General features: G+C 49.7%; 1 protein-coding gene across 3 annotated transcripts in view; it reads left to right on the forward strand.

The window, feature by feature from the left end:
- The window catches only part of UBE4B (ubiquitination factor E4B), a 92,470-nt gene that overhangs the window by 65,605 nt on the left and 7,413 nt on the right, over positions 1–19,452 (forward strand). For all 3 annotated transcript variants that reach the window (XM_037500572.2, XM_037500570.2, XM_037500571.2), the window contains 9 exons: positions 472–610; positions 3,926–4,025; positions 5,182–5,309; positions 6,184–6,282; positions 7,005–7,240; positions 12,346–12,472; positions 14,354–14,498; positions 16,774–16,908; positions 19,077–19,268. In XM_037500572.2, coding sequence (XP_037356469.1) covers positions 472–610; positions 3,926–4,025; positions 5,182–5,309; positions 6,184–6,282; positions 7,005–7,240; positions 12,346–12,472; positions 14,354–14,498; positions 16,774–16,908; positions 19,077–19,268 — 1,301 coding nt within the window. The remainder of the gene's footprint in view (positions 1–471; positions 611–3,925; positions 4,026–5,181; positions 5,310–6,183; positions 6,283–7,004; positions 7,241–12,345; positions 12,473–14,353; positions 14,499–16,773; positions 16,909–19,076; positions 19,269–19,452) is intronic.

The raw sequence follows: 19,452 nt of genomic DNA on the forward strand, positions 1-19,452 counted from the left end.
AGAGGATTGACCAGAGACAGTGTGGGGAACAGAACAGGCAGATCACTGAAACTCACTGCTGAGGGGAGCAGCAGGGAGACTGGAGAGGTCTGCTGTGCCATGTGGGTAGTTCCCTGGCCAGGGATCAAACTCGTGCTGCAGTGGTTGGCAATGGCTTGATAGTGCTATCTTTAACCTGTGCCACCAGGAAGGCCCCATTTTGAGATTCTGAGTGACGTGTGACCTGAGTTGTGGCACTGGCCGCATAAATGGGGCAGGAAGGTGTGTCACGAGGCACAGCCGCTGGCGAGCACCACCCAGAGCAGTGCCTGCTGGTCGTGGAGCTCACGGGAGTTCTGACCCCTTAGAGTGTCACTCAAGTCTGTAGCTTTTGAAAAGTGTCCTTAAAGTGTAACTTTGACTTCTGAATGATGGGTTCCCCCCCTTAGCCAGGTCATAGATTTCATTCAGGAATGATGTTGTTTTTCCTAGATGGAGACCAGCCTCCATTTTCTGAGCCGAAATTCCCTACGGAATGCTTCTTCCTCACCCTGCATGCCCACCACCTCTCTATTCTGCCAAGTTGCCGTCGCTACATCCGCAGGCTCCGGGCCATCCGGGAGCTCAATAGGTATGTATGGGGCCCTCCTGGGACTGCCACGTGCCCACGTGTTCTCACGGCATGCAGTTGGTTGTGCCCAGTGCAGGGGCTGTGGGTGCAACGTGTCACTACCCCGTCCATGTTCCTCGCTTGAACAGGCTTCTTTTTGTGGGCAGTGACCCCAACCTCAGTTCCTCAGATTTCCCAGCCCTTGGTGTGTGGTCGCTACAGACATCCATTAACTCCTTCCATCGGGCATGATGCGACCAGGAAACACGTTAAAGGCTCAGACTTGCCCCTCCTTCCCCACACTGTAAAACAGTAACTGGTTCCCCTTGAGATGCAAGATCATGTACTCTGCCGTCACGTAACCCCCTTTTTTCCTGTTGTCCCATGATAGAAGGAGTCTAAAATGTCCAGACGGTGGCCTCAGTTTCTACTCGGTCGGCACCAGTGTGGTATTTCTTAATCTAAGCATTTCTCTCCACGTCCCGCACCTCCCAACAAAGTCACAGGAACAGGAAGCAAACGCTTTTTTGAGCAGATCATTGGGGCAGGAGGAGAGCGGCCTCTTGGTCCAGGACCTGTGTGCATGTCTGACTGGACATGTCAGTGCCCGCCTCGCCTGAGTAGTTTTCAGTGCTGTGACAAAAGAAATGTCCTCTGGGACGGTGAGGGCGGGGTTCTCTGAGCTAGTCGCATGGTCAATCCACGTTAATATCCCCAACTTCTTAAGCTTTTAATTCCTTCCTCCAGTTGTCCTAAGGAATACCTGACAGTTCAGCTTCTTACAGCACAGGGCCGTGTCAGTTCCGAGTGTCAGTCAGCTAGCTGGCCCACAGCTACAGCCTCTCGGGAGGATACTAAGCCCCGACTTGCTGGTAGGCGTAATCATGTCGTACCTGCTGCATAGGACCATATTAGCAGGCTCCTCTCTCGCCGGGCAAGCTTTTTTAGAATCTGTCGGGCATCCCCATGCTTCGGTCACTAAGTTTGGTCGCTAGAATAATCATGTCCCAAAGATGTTCACAGCCTAGTTCCCAGGGCCTATGAGTAACTTACCTCACAGGGTAGAAGAGACTTTGCAGATGTGATTAAGCTCAGGATCTTGAGATTGGGGGGACTATGCTGGATTATGTAGGTGGACCCAGTGTATCATGAGGGTCCTTATCAATAAGAGGCGAGAGGGTCAGGTGGTGAGGGGATGGAAATGTGATGGCAGAAAGAGAGATCAGCCATGTGGGTCCCGGAAGGAGGAGGGCTCCTCCTCCCCGGGAGCCTCCAGAAGGAACACACCCTCCTGACTGGCCGGGCACACCAGCTTGTGGTAATGTCACAGCAGCAATAGGAAATGAATATGACATCTCGCCAGTCTTGTCTTTTTCATTGTTAATGTGCTCCTCCTGTGTGTGACTTTGTCACTGGTGCCCAAGGCGGGTCGCTGATCTCACTCGAGTTGTGGTTCTCAGACAGTGGGGGTGGTGGGTGAGGCCTCAGGGAAACTGGCAACACCCTGTGGGGTGTCTGCTTAGGCTCACTCATGGCGAGAACTCCCTCAGCTGGCAAGCAAGGCCAGGTGTCCAGGTGCGGGAGTCAGCACATCCCACACTCCGGCTCGGTTGGAATCCTCGGAGACCGGTCTGTGTCCTGATTTCAGCCTGTGTTATAATTGGGTGCTTTGTGGCCATGGGCTCTGCTTCATTATGGTCAAGTTAGACATTCCCTGGCTCACTGACTTTTCCTTGGGGTGAGTTTTTAAAATCCTGAACCTGTCTTTTGTCCTATGAGCTCTGTGGCATAGGTTGGCCAGACGTGCCCGCTCTGCATTCGGGAGATCGCTGGTGCCGCTGCTTCACGGAGGGCCTTGGGCTCCCAGGGGCCTGGCTCAAGTGCCAACTGGATCTTCACTTTTCGAGTTAGCCCCACCAAAGAACCAACAGCCCAGGTTCCTTGAGGACCTGTCACCTGCCACCTCTTGTGGAGTCAGTAGGCATGTCGGTCGTCATGTTAGTTTCCTCTTGCCGCTCCAACAAATTGCCACTTTTGTGACTGAAAACAACATTAATGATTATCTTATGGTTCTAGAGTTTAGGAATCCTAAAATTAAGACTGTGTTCCTTCCAGAGACTTCATAAAGAGTCTCTTTCCAACTTCTGGAGACTGTCTGCATTCCTTGGCTCATGGCTGCCTTCCTCCACTTTTGAAACAGCAGCGTGGCATCTTCAGATCTCCCTCTTTCCAACCCTTGCCAATGGACACCTCTCCTTCTCTTACCCCCTGTTTCTCTTAGGACCCTGTGATGCCGTTGGGCAGTCCAGACAGTCCAGGCTGATCTTCCCGCCTCGAGGTCCTTACCCTTAATCACATTTGCAAAGTCCCTTTGGCCGTGTCAGGAAACAAATGTACAGATTCTGGGGACTAAAATGGACATTTGGGGGTGGTATTTTTTCCTGTCACACTCATTTTTAGATTATAAGCCAAAGACCCCATCTTATCTGGAATAAGCAGAAAGAGGACGGTGAAAGGTAATAGTTGGTTTGCAGATTCATTGGTGTGCCGGGAAAGGAAGGCTCTGGATCTCTTCTTTGATCTCACCTGGCAGGAAGCTGCTTCAGGCAAAGCCTCTGTGCCCACAAAGAACCATGTGGCGACCACTTAGCATTCTTCACTGCTGCCTTCAGTCAGGGTTCACCTGTGGAGAGAGGCCATGTGCAGAAATGTTGCCGGCCGGGGAGTCTGGGAATGTTGCTTGAGAAACTGCGTCAGCTGTAGTTTTCTGTACACTGTCTGATAGAAAAGGGTTGAAAAGGGTTTATGACTCAGCTTTTAAACTGCACACATGTTGGGTGATTGCGGGGACTACTCTATGACAGGCGATACCTGAGCTGACACCTGGAGCAGGTGAAGGGCGGAGCCACAGAGCTTGTCTCAGAAGAACCTACTGAGCTGGGAGAACAGTTACACAGGACAAATGGGAAGCGCCATTAGTAAGGTGGCTCTTTGCTTTGGGGAACTGAGTGGGCACAGGAAGTTCAAGTTTCTGCGAGAGGCTTCTTTTCTCTCTCCTAGAAAAACATGGGAACAATTTATTTCCTACACAAGAGATTGTTATATTTCATTCCATCTAAAGTGTCATCATTTTTAAGATGTCGATTTCAGGAACCAAGAAGAAAGAAAAATGCTGTCGCTTAGACCCTGACTTTGCCTTTGCTATGACAATACTCTGATTTCAGAGGTGCTCAAGTGGGGTGGGAGCGTGTGTCTGAGAGTCACTGAGGCGATGGGCTGACACGAGGGTGATGGGCCCTGGGCGTTCTTCATTTGACTGCGGGTCTTTGATTTCAGAACTGTCGAAGATTTGAAAAATAATGAAAGCCAATGGAAGGATTCCCCGCTGGCGACTAGACACCGCGAAATGCTGAAGCGCTGCAAGACACAGCTGAAGGTTTGTGCAGCTGGCGGGGTGCACGCAGGCCGGCCTCCCGGCAGCGCTTTCCCACCCAAATGTTTGCCTTGAGGAAGCAGTTTAGTGGCTTCTTTCTTAATCTTCGTTATTCTTGCCCCCCAGGATCAAATAGTCCATTCGAAGGCTTGCCGATACCTTGCCTGCATAGCTCGATAAGAAAGTCTCGGACGGAATGTGTGTGTGCTTACGCCAGCGACAGCGTGGGTCCTTAGTGGGCTCTGTCAGCCTCACTTGACGTCACTGCTGCAACCCTCCCTTGTGGAGACCCTCCTGAGGGCACCCCACACCTCCGTGCACATATACTCTTTATTGCACTCACATTTCCCAGCACACACACCCCTCTCCCCAGAGCACACACACCTTTCCATCACACACACCCCCAGAGCGCACACACCCCAGTATGTGCACGCACACCCCCCCAGGTGTACACGCTCCCCAGCACAGCCCGCCTTGCATTTCTGCAAAAAATAAACACTAGCTAAAATTGTATGAAGAACATGTAAATAGCAAATTGGTGCGGTTTTCTTATGTTTATGTTCAAATTGCATAGCTGACTGCTGGCTGGTCACACGTACTGTTGATGAACAGGATAATATGTGGAAATTCTACCTGACTTGATTCCTGGTACAAGTTGAGATTTCTGTTTTGTTTACTAGTAGATAAAACTACTAGTTTTGAGGGGTAGAATCAACAAGATGTGTTTCAAGGAGTCATTAAGCTGTTCACATCTGTATGCCTGTGTGGTCACATGTTGGGGGGCATGGCCCTCACAGTGATCCAGAGGCAGGTGTTAGACTCCTGGAGGACAAGCATTTGCCCAAGGGCAGCTCCTTGTGACCCACAGGGACCTGGAATCCAGTGCAGATCTGTGGCTTTTCCCACTCCCTCACCCTCCCCCACCCCGTCCACCTCCTTCCACCGAGTGTGACAGCAGCATGACAGGAAGCACGGGCAGGCACGAGGCTTGGTCGCCAGTGGTTTGCATGGCATACCTTTTTTCTTCAGACAGAGAAAGTTCTTGAGTAACCACCAGCATCCTATAGGCAGTTATAGATAAAGCCCTAGAAGCTTCCTAGTCCCCACTGTGGGGATTCGGCTACCGACTAACCTCTGGGGGGCACACCTCCTTCCACAGAAACTGGTACGATGCAAGGCCTGTGCTGACGCTGGTTTACTTGACGAGAGCTTCCTCAGAAGATGTCTGAATTTCTATGGCCTTCTCATTCAGCTGCTGCTCCGCATCCTGGACCCTGCCTATCCCGAGTGAGTGGCTCCTCCCCTTCACCTCACTGGTGCCCATCTGGGCTGTGTCGTCTTTATTGTCCTTCCAAATCCATGACAAAAACCAAAGCCCTTACTCTGTCAATTCATTTTTTAATTTCCAGCTTGTACAAATGTAGACGGTGAAGCAGTAATGTGAGTGTGTTTTCCCTATTGGTTCCAGTAATAAGGGGATGTCAACACCCATTATCTGAATTTTGACAGAGTGCTTTTTAAAAATTGGCCATGAAATCGTTGACTGATAGAAAAGGAAATCTATACGTCGGAAGCTAAAAGCTGGAGATAATGGGACATTAAGCCCTCTCGACACCCGGTCCAGCAGAGTGCCCGGCTAAGAGAATGAGCTAAGAGTGTCAGTCTCCTTATCGGCAGCTGCACAGCCGCTGCGGGCAGCCATTTCTGCTTTAATTTATTATTATTGTCATTTTATTGTGGTTATGAAGTCTGGATCTCCGACATTGACGGGGTTGTCCCAAGCCCCCTGGAGTAGTGGAAATGTTATTTAAAGTACATGCCTAGACCTGCTGTCTCAAACAGCCGCATAAAATGAGCAAACATGGCCCTTTCATTTCCTTCCCATTTTATTTATTGCATTAACCTTAACAGGAAATCCAGAAAAGGAAAAACATTTCATGTCCACCCTAGTATATCCATTCTTCATTGTTCCCATTCATTTCTGGTTGTGGTTTCTTTGCTTGTGTGCTTTTTTTTTTTTTTTTTTAACCATAGTTGTATTATCAAATGAAGGCTTTTCCCAAATAAAATACTTGTTTGTTTTGATACTGGGATGTTCCTTAGCAGTTTGACATGGTGCCATGATTCCATTTTGTAAATTTTGTCTTTTTCTCTTTGACAGTGTAACACTGCCTTTAAATTCAGATGTCCCCAAGGTATTTGCAGCATTGCCTGAGTTTTATGTAGAAGATGTTGCTGAATTTTTATTTTTTATTGTACAGTAAGTACCTCGAACATATTACATAGTCCTGATCTGTAACGTCTACCTTGGATTATGAACTGTGCCTGAAATTTTATGTAGCTGCTTTAAACGAAGCCTGCCTGGAGACTAGAGAATAAATCCAACTGTGGCACCAAACCAATTCCAATAATAACTGAAAGACAGAAGCAGAATTAACAGAGCTGGTACTGATGTATTCTGTGAAAACTGAGGGGAAGTCTAATAATTGTGTGTGTTTCTGAGAAACAGAAGGAGCAAACAGCTTATAAATATCTGAGTGAACATTCAGAAGCTAAAAATACCTACATCTATATCTTGTACCAGAATTTTTCTCAATTCTAACATCGGGCAGAGAAATGGGTTGCGATCATAACCAGTGTTTGAGATTTCAAAAAAGTAAAACCATTTGTTCCATCCAACATTTTTCAAAGGTCTTTCTGGCAGGGATGGTCTTTTGTGAAACTCACCTTTTGATTTCTTTATGGTTTTGGTTTCTTTTCAAAAACTTCATAATGAGTTCATATAACATGCATGCTATGGCCGGTACTCACCTATGGCCCTCAAATCTACTTATAATGTAAATCATTACTTGAAATGCAGTGAGTAGTAGGGACCCCAGTGGCCTGGCTCCCCAGGTCTGCTGCACTCCCGCATCCCCGCTTGATGAGCCTCCCCCAGGCCGCAGGTCTCAGAGCTGACTCCTGCTCCTCTTGCCTCTCCAGATACTCTCCTCAGGTGCTTTATGAGCCCTGCACTCAGGATATTGTGATGTTCCTCGTTGTGATGTTGTGCAACCAGAACTACATCCGAAACCCCTACCTGGTGGCCAAACTGGTCGAGGTCATGTTCATGACCAACCCTGCTGTTCAGCCTCGAACCCAGAAGTTTTTTGAAATGATCGAAAACCATCCTCTCTCCACCAAGTTGTTGGTCCCTTCCCTGATGAAGTTTTATACAGGTAGGTTCCTGGGCGCCCAGGCCAGCAGGCGGCCAAAAGCCAGGGACGTGACCCTACACCTGCTCCATTCTGACGTCACTTAAAAGTGTAACCTGCTAACCCACCCCCCGCAGCCCATGTGTTATTGGTTACATTTCCCACATCATGGAAATATCACACTGACCTCTCGCCCTGCTGGTCCCTGTACTCGCACCTGTGCCTGCTCATCCCTGATGGTGAGGCAGGAACCCCTGTGAGTCAGGTGGTTAACATCGCGGTCCAGTTGGCATCAGCACATGGGCTGGTGTTTTAATCTAAGAATACCTGGTCCTTTTAGCTTTGAATTTGCAGCATTAACTTCCCAGCCTGTCCTGCAACCTAGAGTTTCAAAACTGGGTGGAGCAAAGACCTTGTTAAAAATACTTATTCTTGGGGACCCCACTCAAGCCAGTGAACCCTCTCAAAGCAGGATCTCTGAGTCATTGCTCACTCACTAATTGCACACGGTGACTCAAACGCTGCCCATGTGCCAGGCGCTGTGGGCAACACTGGCCAGTTTCGGGCACTCTGCAGGGGGCACCTCCCCTTCTGGATGAACGGACTCCAGCTCTTCAGTTTTCATTTGACTTCAGAACTGCCAGAGCATCTATCCCTAGGCAATAAAGCCAGTGCCTGGGACACCTCCTCACCTGTCCCTCGCAGAGGCACAGAACGGTACTGCTAGGACATTTTCCCTCCAGAAAAGGAAGATTTTCTCAGGAGCAGAAGTGTGTCTTGTCTCTCTTCTTGTCCTCTGTTGGACCAAGCTCATAACCACCCTCAGGGGGTACCCCGGCCTCAGAGCGTGCGTTCTGTGCCCTTGGGGATGTACCCACCGCCGGAACTCAGGGGGACCCTCCTTCTGTCAGCCCGAATCTCTCCTGTTCCTGCTGCTCTGGGAATCTACTCCTTTCCCCTCAGTCACTGTTGTCTTGTGGCATCTCATAAGCAATTCTCTCCTCCAGCGTTTCTCGCCTGCCTGTATCCTCTTGAACTGGGCAAGCACACAAGGCCTTTGGGGTGCCATTAACATCCTCACTTTGGCAGCCGCAGAGAACACACATGTACATGAACCCTCCTCGCTCCCAGCCCTCCTTGTTGTCTCAGGCCTGGTGGGGGGACCATGGACCGTTCCGGTACCAATAGCACAGCGCTCGTGTCCAGGACAGGACCTTGTGGGTGCCGTGCACGGAGCAGCTTAGGTGAAGCTAATTCCACATTTTTTAAAGTAATGATGAAGCACCACTTTTAACCTATCAGACTAATTTTCTAAAATGAAAATACCCAATACTAGCATTGCTGGAGAGAAATGAACTGGTCTGCAAAAACTGACGCCATCTCCCCTACAGCTCCTGTGCAGACCTGCACTGCGCAGCTCTATGAGAATGTAAGTTGGTGAAGCTTCTGGAGGGAGTCTGGCAGCTTGTAGCCTGTATGTCCATCCAGGGCCGGTCAGGGAAGCAGAAACATGCTAGTTACTTTAACAGAGTGAACTGAACGCAAGTGAACTGAACAGCTGTTGGAAGACAGGAAGGCAAGTAAAGGGCCTTTGGGTATCTGCAGGTGCAGGGAGCAGTGCTCCCTCCCCCGGGCTGGCATCCAAGGGGACAGGCTGGGTTGTTGGAAACTAGCGGCTTGACTGGGACCTCGGACAGAACTGAGGCTTGCCCTCTGGGAAGGACGCTGGCCACTGGCCAACCGCGGGACTGCTTGCTCGCCCGCAGGGCTGCTTGCTCATCGAGTGTGAGCAAAGCCAGAGCCAGAACCGCCGCTGCTGAGCTGTCTTCCTGTTCTCCTGCAGCGCCCCCTGTTGGGCACCTTGGCAGGCCGGCTGGCAGAGGAAGCTGTGGTGCCAGTGCAGCCCCAGAGCCCAGATGAAGCAAGGCTGGGGGCCAAGGGGCAGCAGCTGGAGAGCCAGCACATCCTCTTAATTTCTAGTAATCTGTTCTGGGGGTAATTAAAAGTTATTTATAGTGCGTAATTGTAAGTGTCCGTGATATTCATTGCAGCATAGTGAAAATGCCAAACAACCTAAATTTCTGCCAGTTGTGGCTAAATAATTTAAGTGACAGTTCACCTGTGCAGTGGGTCTATACGAGCCACAGAAAAGAATGTGCTACTTATATTACGTCATTAAGCAATCAAAAGTAAAGAAAGTGCCGTGATCAAAGAGTACATCGTGACCACATGGAAGGAAGTAGTAGGACTATGTGCCAAAGTATTGCCAGTGAGCTGGCTGCTTGTGAATGGCAGGATTGTGAGTAGTTTCATTTCCCTGCTTTTTTAAAAAATTATTTGAATGTCGTAATCTACATTCAGCGTTGCTCAGTACATAATAGCATGTGGTGGCATTGATACATATTAGTATTAAAAGCAAAAACATGTCTAGTTAAATTTTTTTTTTAGTTTCATATCCTTTTAACTAATTTATTTTCTTACATCACTGTTAACTTTCGGACAGTATTTGATTTCTCCTCTCAGGCGTAATGCTCTTAGTTCTCCCACCACCCTGGCACCCGTGACCCATCACCACCATCCCTGTGCCACCCCTCCCCGCCCCTGCTGTGTGCCTCAGATGCATGGTCAGCTTGCAAGCCTTGTCTTTTTCCTGACAAGTCCACATATAAGTGAAACCATCAATATTTATCTTTTTCCTTCTGGCTTGCAGTTAAATATATTTTGTGTGCACTCAGCGCCCTGGGCCTATCACTGGCTTTGGGATAAAGCAGGAGGGTGAGTGGGCAGGGGCCAGGGGGCTGGACCTGGGTACGTGAGCCCAGTGCTGGGCCTAGTGGATCCACACGGATAAGGACTCGGGCTGGCATTGTTCTCCTTTCCACTTTGCCACTGAGCAGTGTGCCTGCTGGCCTGGACCACCTCTGGAGCCACGGCTAGATGCTAGCCATGCTGATAATATACACCACTTATTGAATACTTACTAATCCTACTGCTCAGTCTGCACAGCAGTCCCAAAGTGGGGTGCTATAAATATCTCCATTTTACAAATGAGGAAACTAGAGCTCAGAAAGGTCAAGCAGTTTGCTGAAGGTCAACAGCTAGCAAGTGGCAGCAGCCTGAGCAGTTGGACTCTGGCACAGGTGCTCCAACTGCTGGGCCGTGCCTCCTGCGCTCCCCGAGGGGCCGGCGCCAGAGAGCCGGACTGGGGCCACCCAGACACACCCCACAGCCTGGCAATTCCCAGCTGGGACCTGCAGGGCCAGGTCTGACTTTAGATGTGAGCGGGAGGTTGACAACGAGTACCTCTCTCACGCCCTGGAGAGAGGTTCTAACTTAGAAAATGCTATAGCTCAATTTTTTGTTTGAAAAATAAAATTAAATTTGAAAATGGGAGTGTTTTATTTGGGCCACAGTGGTCGAGGAGCACTTAGATCTTGGGCAATCCCTGACCACTAGGACTTAGTTCAAGACGCTTCTGTTTCCCAGCTGATCCGAATCAGCAACGCCAGCAGCGCTGCAGGAGATCCACTCATGACTTCAGCAAATATCTGTGAAGCGCCTACTGGAGGGTCAGACTTCCTAGCTGGGAGAGAGACAATGAACCAACAAGCTACTTCCAGACAGTGCCTGCACAGTGGGGCTTGGGAGGCATGGCCAAGGAGGGTTCCTGCGGAGAAGGCTTAGGAACAGTGTTGAAAATGAGATAAAGACAAAGGAGTGAACCAGAACACCAAGCCAGCCTCATGGGGGCTGGCAGAAGGGACAGCGAGCGGAAAGCCCTGGGGTCCCGGGCAGCTAAGAAATGGGCAAGACCTGCAGGCGAGCGTGGGAATGCAGGGGAGGCGCGGTCAGCAGCCGTCTAGTTCACTTCAGGCCCCTTAGAACTAAGACTTGGAAATTAGAACTGGGGCTAATGTGGTTTTGCGAGAATGTGGGTGTGATTCAGAAGCCCATGTTGGGGGGGTGCCCACGATGGTGGGTTAGCCCGGGGCACATGTTGGGGACTCTGTGCAAGTGTTGGTGCTCTTCCAGTGGTGTGGGCTTTGGGTGAGCCCAGTCCTTCCCTGTAGACCCTGCTAAGTTGGCTCTCCACACTCGAGCTCACACTTTTACATAATAAATCAAGTGACACTTATTTCATCCTGAAGAGCGGTTGACCTAATGAGCGTACGTAAGTGCCTTCAGGTCTTTGTATGGCAGCTGTGAATTATCTGACATGTTTTATTTTTAAATATTCTCTTCTTTAATCACAAAAAAAGTGGGAAATACAGAAAACACAAAGAACATTTAAATTGTTGATCAGGACCTCCCTGATGGCCTAGGGATTATGTCTCAGTGCTGTCACCACTAAGGCCTGAGCTCCCTCCCCAGCCAGGGAGGTGACCCACATGGCGCAGCAGACCTCTCCTGTCTCCCCGCTGCTCCCCTCAGCAGTGTGTTTCAGTAGATCTGCCTGTTCTGCTCCCCACTCTGTCTCTAGTGAGTCCTTTCACCCCTCTGCACCTCTGTGCTACACCCCAGTTTTCTATTCATTTACTTTTACCTTTCCCTTAAGCCTTCTGGTTTTTATCTGACAGTTTTCCCTCTCTGAGTCATCAGTGATGAATGAAGGACTTTCTCAAGCGTCAGTTCTTTGTCATTTGGGGAACCCAGGGTGACCCTGGTTTCCGTTTCACAGAGAACACGTGGTGACTTCTTGGGGTTCACTGCATTACTTGGGTATACAATTGAAAATGTCCCTTAAACAAAATATTTGAAATGTAGTCCCATTGAATAGTTATATGGCCCTTAATAAAACTTAACCAATTTTTTCTTTCTGCTCAGGTTAGGGACACTCATTTAAAGTGCTATGGAATTTCTATAAATTAATAACTTGAAGTTGGGGTGGTGGATGCTGTCCCAACAATGCCAGGGATATTCCAGCCCAGTTCACTTTGGTATTGTTTCATTGTCAGGCATTTGTGCAACTTGTGTCTTCAAAACTGCCTCCTGGTTTCTCTCCTACCTTAGACACAAGATTTAGATGCAGTTTCATACCTCGGATTCGGCAGTGACATTAGAGCAGCGAACCTGCTTTTTAGGACGATAAGAAAGCACGCAGCCTCAGCCCCTCTGTCTTTCTTCTTCAGATGTCGAGCACACCGGGGCCACCAGCGAGTTCTATGACAAGTTCACCATTCGCTACCACATCAGCACCATTTTTAAAAGCCTCTGGCAAAACATAGCTCACCATGGCACCTTTATGGAAGAGTTCAAGTGAGTATGGGCCACTAACGTCTCAGCTTGCTTCCTTGCAAATCACAGGTGGGGGTGGCAGCTTGAGAGCTTGCACAGCTGGGTTCTTGCTGACTGGTCGCAACCAAGCACTGCTCTGCGTGAGAGGGGCTCTTGGAAGGCCTGTGCCTGCCAGATGCTGCAAAGCCTTCATTGATGCCGCTACCTACTTAGCCTAAAGCACTACTGTTGAGGTCCTCTAGGGATGGTATGTGTGAAGAAAGAGCCTATGAAAAGCCTCCCTGGTGAGGACTCCCTCGGGGTTGAGTCTTAGGGATTATGTCTCAGTGCTGTCACCACTAAGGCCTGAGCTCCATCCCCAGCCAGGGAGCTGACCCACATGGTGCAGCAGACCTCTCCCGTCTTGCCTACTGCTCCCCTCAGAAGTGGATTTCAATAGATCTGTCTGTTCTGCTCCCCATTCTGTCTCTGGTGAATCCTTACCACCACCACCACCACACCTCTGGCCTTCACCCAGGTTCTTCTATGCATAAATAAATTTAAAAAAAAAAAGATCCTATAAATGTTCTGAGATGGTATGAGTATGTTAAGTGTGTGTTTCTATGATTACAGTGTTTAATGGGGTTGACTAAGATTAGACCTTACGGTGTTCTGGAATATGATATCGAGCATCAGTGTTAGAAAGCTTAGGAGGACTTGAGACCTTGCAGCAGCTAGTTGGGTAGTCATTTGAGTGGTATTCTTTGTCGTGAGGCCCTGAGCCACGATGACAGACTCCATTGCCTGCCTGAAATTTCAGTGATGACTTAGCCCTGGGCGTTAGTAACCCCATCTAACTTACTTAAAAATAAAAGTGGTTTTAGAAAAAAGGGAGATGAAAATACTGAACTCTTGAATTACTCTTCAGAGGAGATTTTATCCTGTCTAGTTGGATCCTTTGCAACCCACATTCGATATTTCATCATCGTTCGCTTGTTAACGGGGTTGCTGGTCAATAATGTGCCTGTTTCTGGTGCTGGACGGCTTTCTGCAAGGTAACTTCTTTATGTGAATTCTCAGTTTCCATGGCCTGCTCTTACAGTCAGAGCTGTGTCATAGTAGGAGCCTGGTGAGCTCTTAGGAAACCAGGCAGGCCCACGGCTGAGCTGCAGTGCCCTTCCTGAACTTTCCAGGCTCTGAGATCCAGGCCGCCTGCCCTTGTTTGCAGGCACTGCTCTTCCTCGGGCCTGAGTTTACCGCCCCCCGATTACACAGAGGTAGATCCTGAAGTTTAGCTCTCTGCTCTACTGATCTGACGGTTCGAGTCTAGCAGAGGTAGGCCGAATCACCTCATTAGAGCATGAAATGCAGGACAGCGTAGACTGGCAGCTCCAGGTCCTTGAAGGTAAGTTACTGTCCTCCCTCATCCATACTGCTGCTTCCAGTTTTTCTTCAGTGTGTCTATTTTAAGGAAACACCAGTATCAGTAGTTCTGTCTCTTATGTGTGAATAATTATTGGTGCTTTCTTGGTGAGCTCAGGCTGTTTTCTAGTCTGAAAGACTAGGAAGTCATTGAGGGCGTGAGCCAGGGCATACTGAGAAACCTACTCTTGGGAGAAGGAAAAAAAAAATTCAGTATTTGCTGATTTTCCAGAGTGTAAATACCTCTGATGTTGCCAAATGTTAGCTGCCATGGGATTCTGCCCACAGAATTTCAGAAGCCAGGCGGAATGGCACCCCATTCCACCGGGATGAGCCCATTAGAGTTAATGCGAAAGAATAACAGTATCTAAGGGGAGACCCGTCATTGGGCCTCAGCGGCGCCTGAGTCCCACGCAGGGGGCAGCCCAGAAGGCCGAGGGCTCCGCGGTGCCTTTGTCGGCAGGGAGGTGTCTGACCACGGATGATGCCATTGCCTTTCAGCTCTGGGAAGCAGTTTGTTCGATATATAAATATGCTAATAAACGACACGACGTTTTTGCTCGATGAAAGTCTGGAGTCTCTGAAGAGGATCCATGAAGTGCAAGAGGAGATGAAGAACAAAGAACAGTGGGACCAGCTGCCCCGGGTGAGGCCCCCCACCACCCCCCACAATGCTGGGGCACCTTTTCAGGAAAGCGCCTTTTAGGGCTGGAGGTTCTTCGTAGAATGTGCTGGAAAACAAGGCTCAGTAGGTTCCAGCTTCAGAGTCCAGGGCACCTGGTCTGAGAACTTTAAAAGCTGCTTAATATGTCTCCTTAGCCATAGGTCAGAGCTCCTCCCTGCGCTGCAGGGAGGCTGTGAGGGGAGACGAGGATGGCAGGTTTCCAGTTCAGGGCTGAGAGATGTGCAGCTTCTAAACTTCATTCTCCTTGAGACGCTACTTCCGTCCCAGAGGCCCCACTTTCCATCCTGCACCTTCAAATCCTGGCCGCTGTTGGTGTCAGGTCTCGTCTGGGCCTCCCCAGTAGGCGTGGCTGCAGGTCTCACCTCTCTCCTCTTTTTGTGCTCGCAGTGCTGCTCTCCGGCCAGGAGCTGTTGGGGCGCGGGGCTCCAGCACGTTGCTGCCTCACTCCCGGCTCTCACAGGCACTCGCTTACGAGAACCCAGATGCTGTTGCTGTCTCTGTGGTAACGGCTGGGCCGGTGCTCGTGCAGAAGTCATTTCCCTTGACTTTGAAGGCACTTCCTGCCTCCCACCTCCCGCCCTCTGGTCCTTGGAGAACTGGGGTGCTCAGCCCCCAGGCTTCTCCCCTTCTCTTTCCACCCTTGCACCCTACATCTGTGTTTCTCAGTAAGGATCAAATTTTGGAGTATTTTGATATGATACCTCTTTACTATGAGAGACTGTGCTGCCCATGGCGTGGAGACCTTAGCACCCCTGGCCCATGGCCATTGGATGCCACCCCTTGTCATCTGGCAACCAGAAACACCCCCTCTCATAGCCCAATGCCCCCTGAGAACCTCTGTGTGGGGACCTCATCTTGTCCAAGGCTTTTCTGTGTTCTGCAGCTCCAGAATGCGTCTCCCTGGCTCAGATCTCAGACCCCGGCGTTGGCTTCCCTCTCTGCCGGTGGTCAGATGAGTCTCAGCCTCACCTTGTCCAGAAAGGAACTCTTGAGGGTCTTCAGGGCTCTGCTTGATCTCAGTGAGTGACGGCGGCCTTCTGCTGGTTGCTCTGGCCGGCACTTTGGAGCCTCCGTGATTCCTCTCTGGCGAAACAGATGGCTCTGGACTGATTCAGAATATACCCACGCTCTTACCTGTCCCCACCACCTGCAGGCCTCTGGGCTCTCTTACCTGGAGTATTGTAGGAGCCTGGTTCCCCCTCACCCTCCACCCTTGCCCGTGTCCACACAGAGGGAGGCTGTTACGTCTGATCACTCACTATCACCTCTCCTTCCAGCTGCCCTCCCCACAGTCAGTTCTCCCAGTTAGTGTGGCCCGGGGTCCCGATCTCTCCACCTCACTCACCCCACACAGCCACACTCGCCTTTGCCTTTGCCTCTACCTGGAGCGCTCTTCCCCCGGAGTTTCTGCTAACTCACTTCTTAGACGTCTACTTAGGTCACCTCCTCAGAGACCCCCGGATACCCTTCCCAGGGTGTGAGAGAATCCTCTGCCCCAGCATCATTCTGTTTCTCTCCTGACCCTGCTCGATTCTCTGTATCTGTTTGGGGGTCTTTGTATCCCACCACAGTGGGAGCCAGACCAGTCTGTCCCGTGCTGTCTCCAGCCTCTGAAGGAGGGCCTTGACGGATATTTCCGTATTTTATTCCTCTCAGTGCCTCTAGGTGCTCTACCTTCTTTCACTCATGAGTCAAATTCACCGTATTCTCTTGTTCCCAGCCCATGGCAGGACGGGCAGGGGTGGGGCAGAGGCCAGCATGCTGCCGGTCCTGAGGGGCCACAGCCTTCAGTGTAGAAAGGTAGAAGAAACGTAGCCGTCTGCAGGGTGTGGAGCAGTGACCAGGCCTGCAGGCCTCCGTGTCAGAACACAACACGCCCGGTTTCTAAGACGGTGCTGCCTGGCTGAGTCAGCTGTGGAGGAAGAGACAGTCGCCTGTGTCAGCACCGTGTGTCAAGCGCGACGCAGGGTCTTGACTCCAGCCTGTGTAGGGCTTGACGGTGACCTTTATCACTGTGGAAACTGAGCCTCCTAGAAAGTTAAATAATGAACCAGGGTCACCCTAACTCAGCGTCCTGAACATTCCCATGCTAAAAGGAAGAAACCAGCTGCCTGGAAAACTCGCTGCTATCAGTTGTCACATCCTTCCTCCCACACTTTTCCAGCGCTGGGTTGACTGGGTTTCCTCCCGCCTGGCGCTTTGGCTCCGTGTCTGACTCCTGCCGCCTTTCTCCTAGGACCAGCAGCAGGCCCGACAGTCTCAGCTTGCTCAGGACGAACGTGTCTCGCGTTCCTACCTGGCCCTGGCCACAGAAACCGTAGACATGTTCCACATCCTCACCAAGCAGGTCCAGAAGCCCTTCCTCAGGCCGGTGAGTGCAGGCTGTGCACTGTCTGTCTGTCTGTCTGTTGGATCCCACACCCTGGTTCTGTCACTTATCACTAAGTAGAGGCGTTGAAATCTGGAGACATGTCAGCATCTTGGTCACTGATCAGTGAAACTTACTGATTTCATTCCCCATGCTAATTGTGCTAATTGCTACACACAGCTCTCTGGTGATGAACTTCCAGAAAGACTTCATTCCCCTCCCTCTTAGATAGTACGTGGCCTTAGTAACATCGAAGCTGTGACGTTTTACCACTATTGATTACTGTGTCTTATTTATACTAGAGTGTAAAGTAACATCAACTGGAAATAAAAGCATATTAGAGATAATGAACAATGTCTAAAATCTTTGGTTCTCTCAGATACGGCTTTGTTACACTGAAGAAGCCAAGGGGTAATGAGAGCTATAGTTAGGGTTTATGAGAGATCAAAGCTAGTCAAGGTGTTTGACTCTGACATGATGAAGGAGGCCAGTTTATAGTGCAACATAACTTCACTACGTGGTTTTCCAGTCTCAGCATTCCCTCTCACCTCAGCTACCACCACCCAGCCTGTCTGCAGCTCCCAGAGGGCCGCCTCCTCTCTTGCCCTTTCCATGCCTTGTCTCTTCATAAACAGACTACAGTGCAAGAGCAGTGGGACGGGAAGCCAAACAAGCTCCCTATCGAAAGCCTGAGGACACTGCTGCTAAACAGCTAATTTAAGCAAGATAGTTCAGACACTTGATTCCCTGAAAGGTTTGCAAATGGAATTTCTTTAAACTTTCTCTTTCAAGGCCAAACTGGCTATAGTTTAGGTGTTATGAGCCACACAATCTGTTGCCATGGCTCAGCTGTGCTGTTACAGTGAGAAAGTCACACACGAATGCAAGAGCACACGTGTGGCCGTGTTCCCCTGGAACTTTCTAGAAACACTGAGTAGAATTTGGACTGCAGGAAATTTGCTGATTTCTGCTCTAAACCAGGTGTTATTTTATGTTCAGTGACCCCAATGGCAGTGCTAATTGTATAGTAAATTACTTGAGACTAAGTTAACATAAAACCTATTTTTTGGCTCTAAATTCTTCATTTTTAAAGGATGTTGGTTAAGTCCAATATTGTCTTGTCAGTCAAAAAAATTTTTTTTTTTCAAATTGTATTCCCAGACCTGGGCTGTCTGTCCCCTACCATGTCCCAGCTTCTGCCCATCTGTGCCTGGGCCTGCTTACGTGGTTCCTTTTCCTCCCGACTGTTTTCACCTTCTTTCCTGGGTTGTTTGAAGCTCTCCTATTTCACAACAGAACCTCCAACTCTGCCTTATTTTGATCAGTGCTTGTTTCACGGCTTCTTACCGAACAGAGGAGTCCTCTGCTCTGTACAAAGCAGGTCTTTGAAAAGCTGAGTTTAAGTTGGATTTGCCCAGTCATTGAACTGGAGGAAAACCTCATTTCCCAAAGGGAAGCTCTCCCTGCTCCTCTCAAGGTCAGGCTGGCTCTGATCTAAGCCGACTGGCCTGCTTCACGTTGGCCCAAAGCAGCGTCTGTGCACTGGTCACGGGCACAGGCTCATCCTGTGGGGTTGTTATTTTATAGTTATAGTCTAAAGTTCACTTTGTCTCACCGACTAGATTTAAAACTATAAGACGTACATTTTATCTTCCACTTTGGTTTGCATTTCTCCCGTCCCTCTGTCTATAAATAAGGAAGAAAGGCACACCTCCTCTGAATGGCCAGGGACTTCCAGAGTTTGTAGAAAGATCACGTATCCGTGATGGCTGGAAGCACATACACAAAACCTGTGTGCCTTGCATCATGATGATGGAATTGTGAATGATTTTCCCGCTTTTACCTAGTTCCCAGTGACTTTGAGAAGATCACTGAAGAAGACTTAAGAGATCACTTTTTAGTTAATTAATAATAATTCATTTATAGTAATACTGAATAATAAATAACCCCCAGCCTGCAGCATTCCAGTAGGTATTAGAATTTCTGGATGAGCAGTGGAGAGGAAAGGCGATCTCGAACGCCATGTCCTTCAGCTTCTGATCCATAGCGCAGACAAGGGATTCTTTGACGATGAGCCCAGCCCATCCTGCTCCCCCACTGAAATGGGAGTTTTGGGTCCTTCTCGCTCGACTCAACAGCTTGAATTGTCATATTATCCTGTGACTTCCTAGGAACTCGGACCTCGATTGGCTGCAATGCTGAACTTTAATCTCCAGCAACTCTGTGGCCCCAAGTGCCGTGACCTGAAAGTTGAAAACCCTGAGAAATACGGCTTTGAACCAAAGAAGCTGTTGGACCAGCTGACAGATATTTACTTGCAGCTGGACTGTGCCCGGTTCGCCAAAGCCATTGCCGATGACCAGGTCAGTGCCCCAGGGAGGGGGTGTTTTGGGGGTCTGGGGCCCAGGCCCCGCAGCTGGCCTGAGTCTGCTTCTCTGGGGGATACTGGCAGACGCGTGCCGCTCCATGTCCCTCCGCCCTTGGTCTTCCCCGCTTGAAGCCAAGGAAGGTAATACTTCCAAATTGTGATTGGGAAGTTTCTAGTAC

The sequence above is a fragment of the Talpa occidentalis genome, unplaced genomic scaffold (assembly GCF_014898055.3).
Source record: "Talpa occidentalis isolate TD23 unplaced genomic scaffold, MPIMG_talOcc4v2.1 talOcc4.9, whole genome shotgun sequence".
NCBI lineage: Eukaryota > Metazoa > Chordata > Mammalia > Eulipotyphla > Talpidae > Talpa > Talpa occidentalis.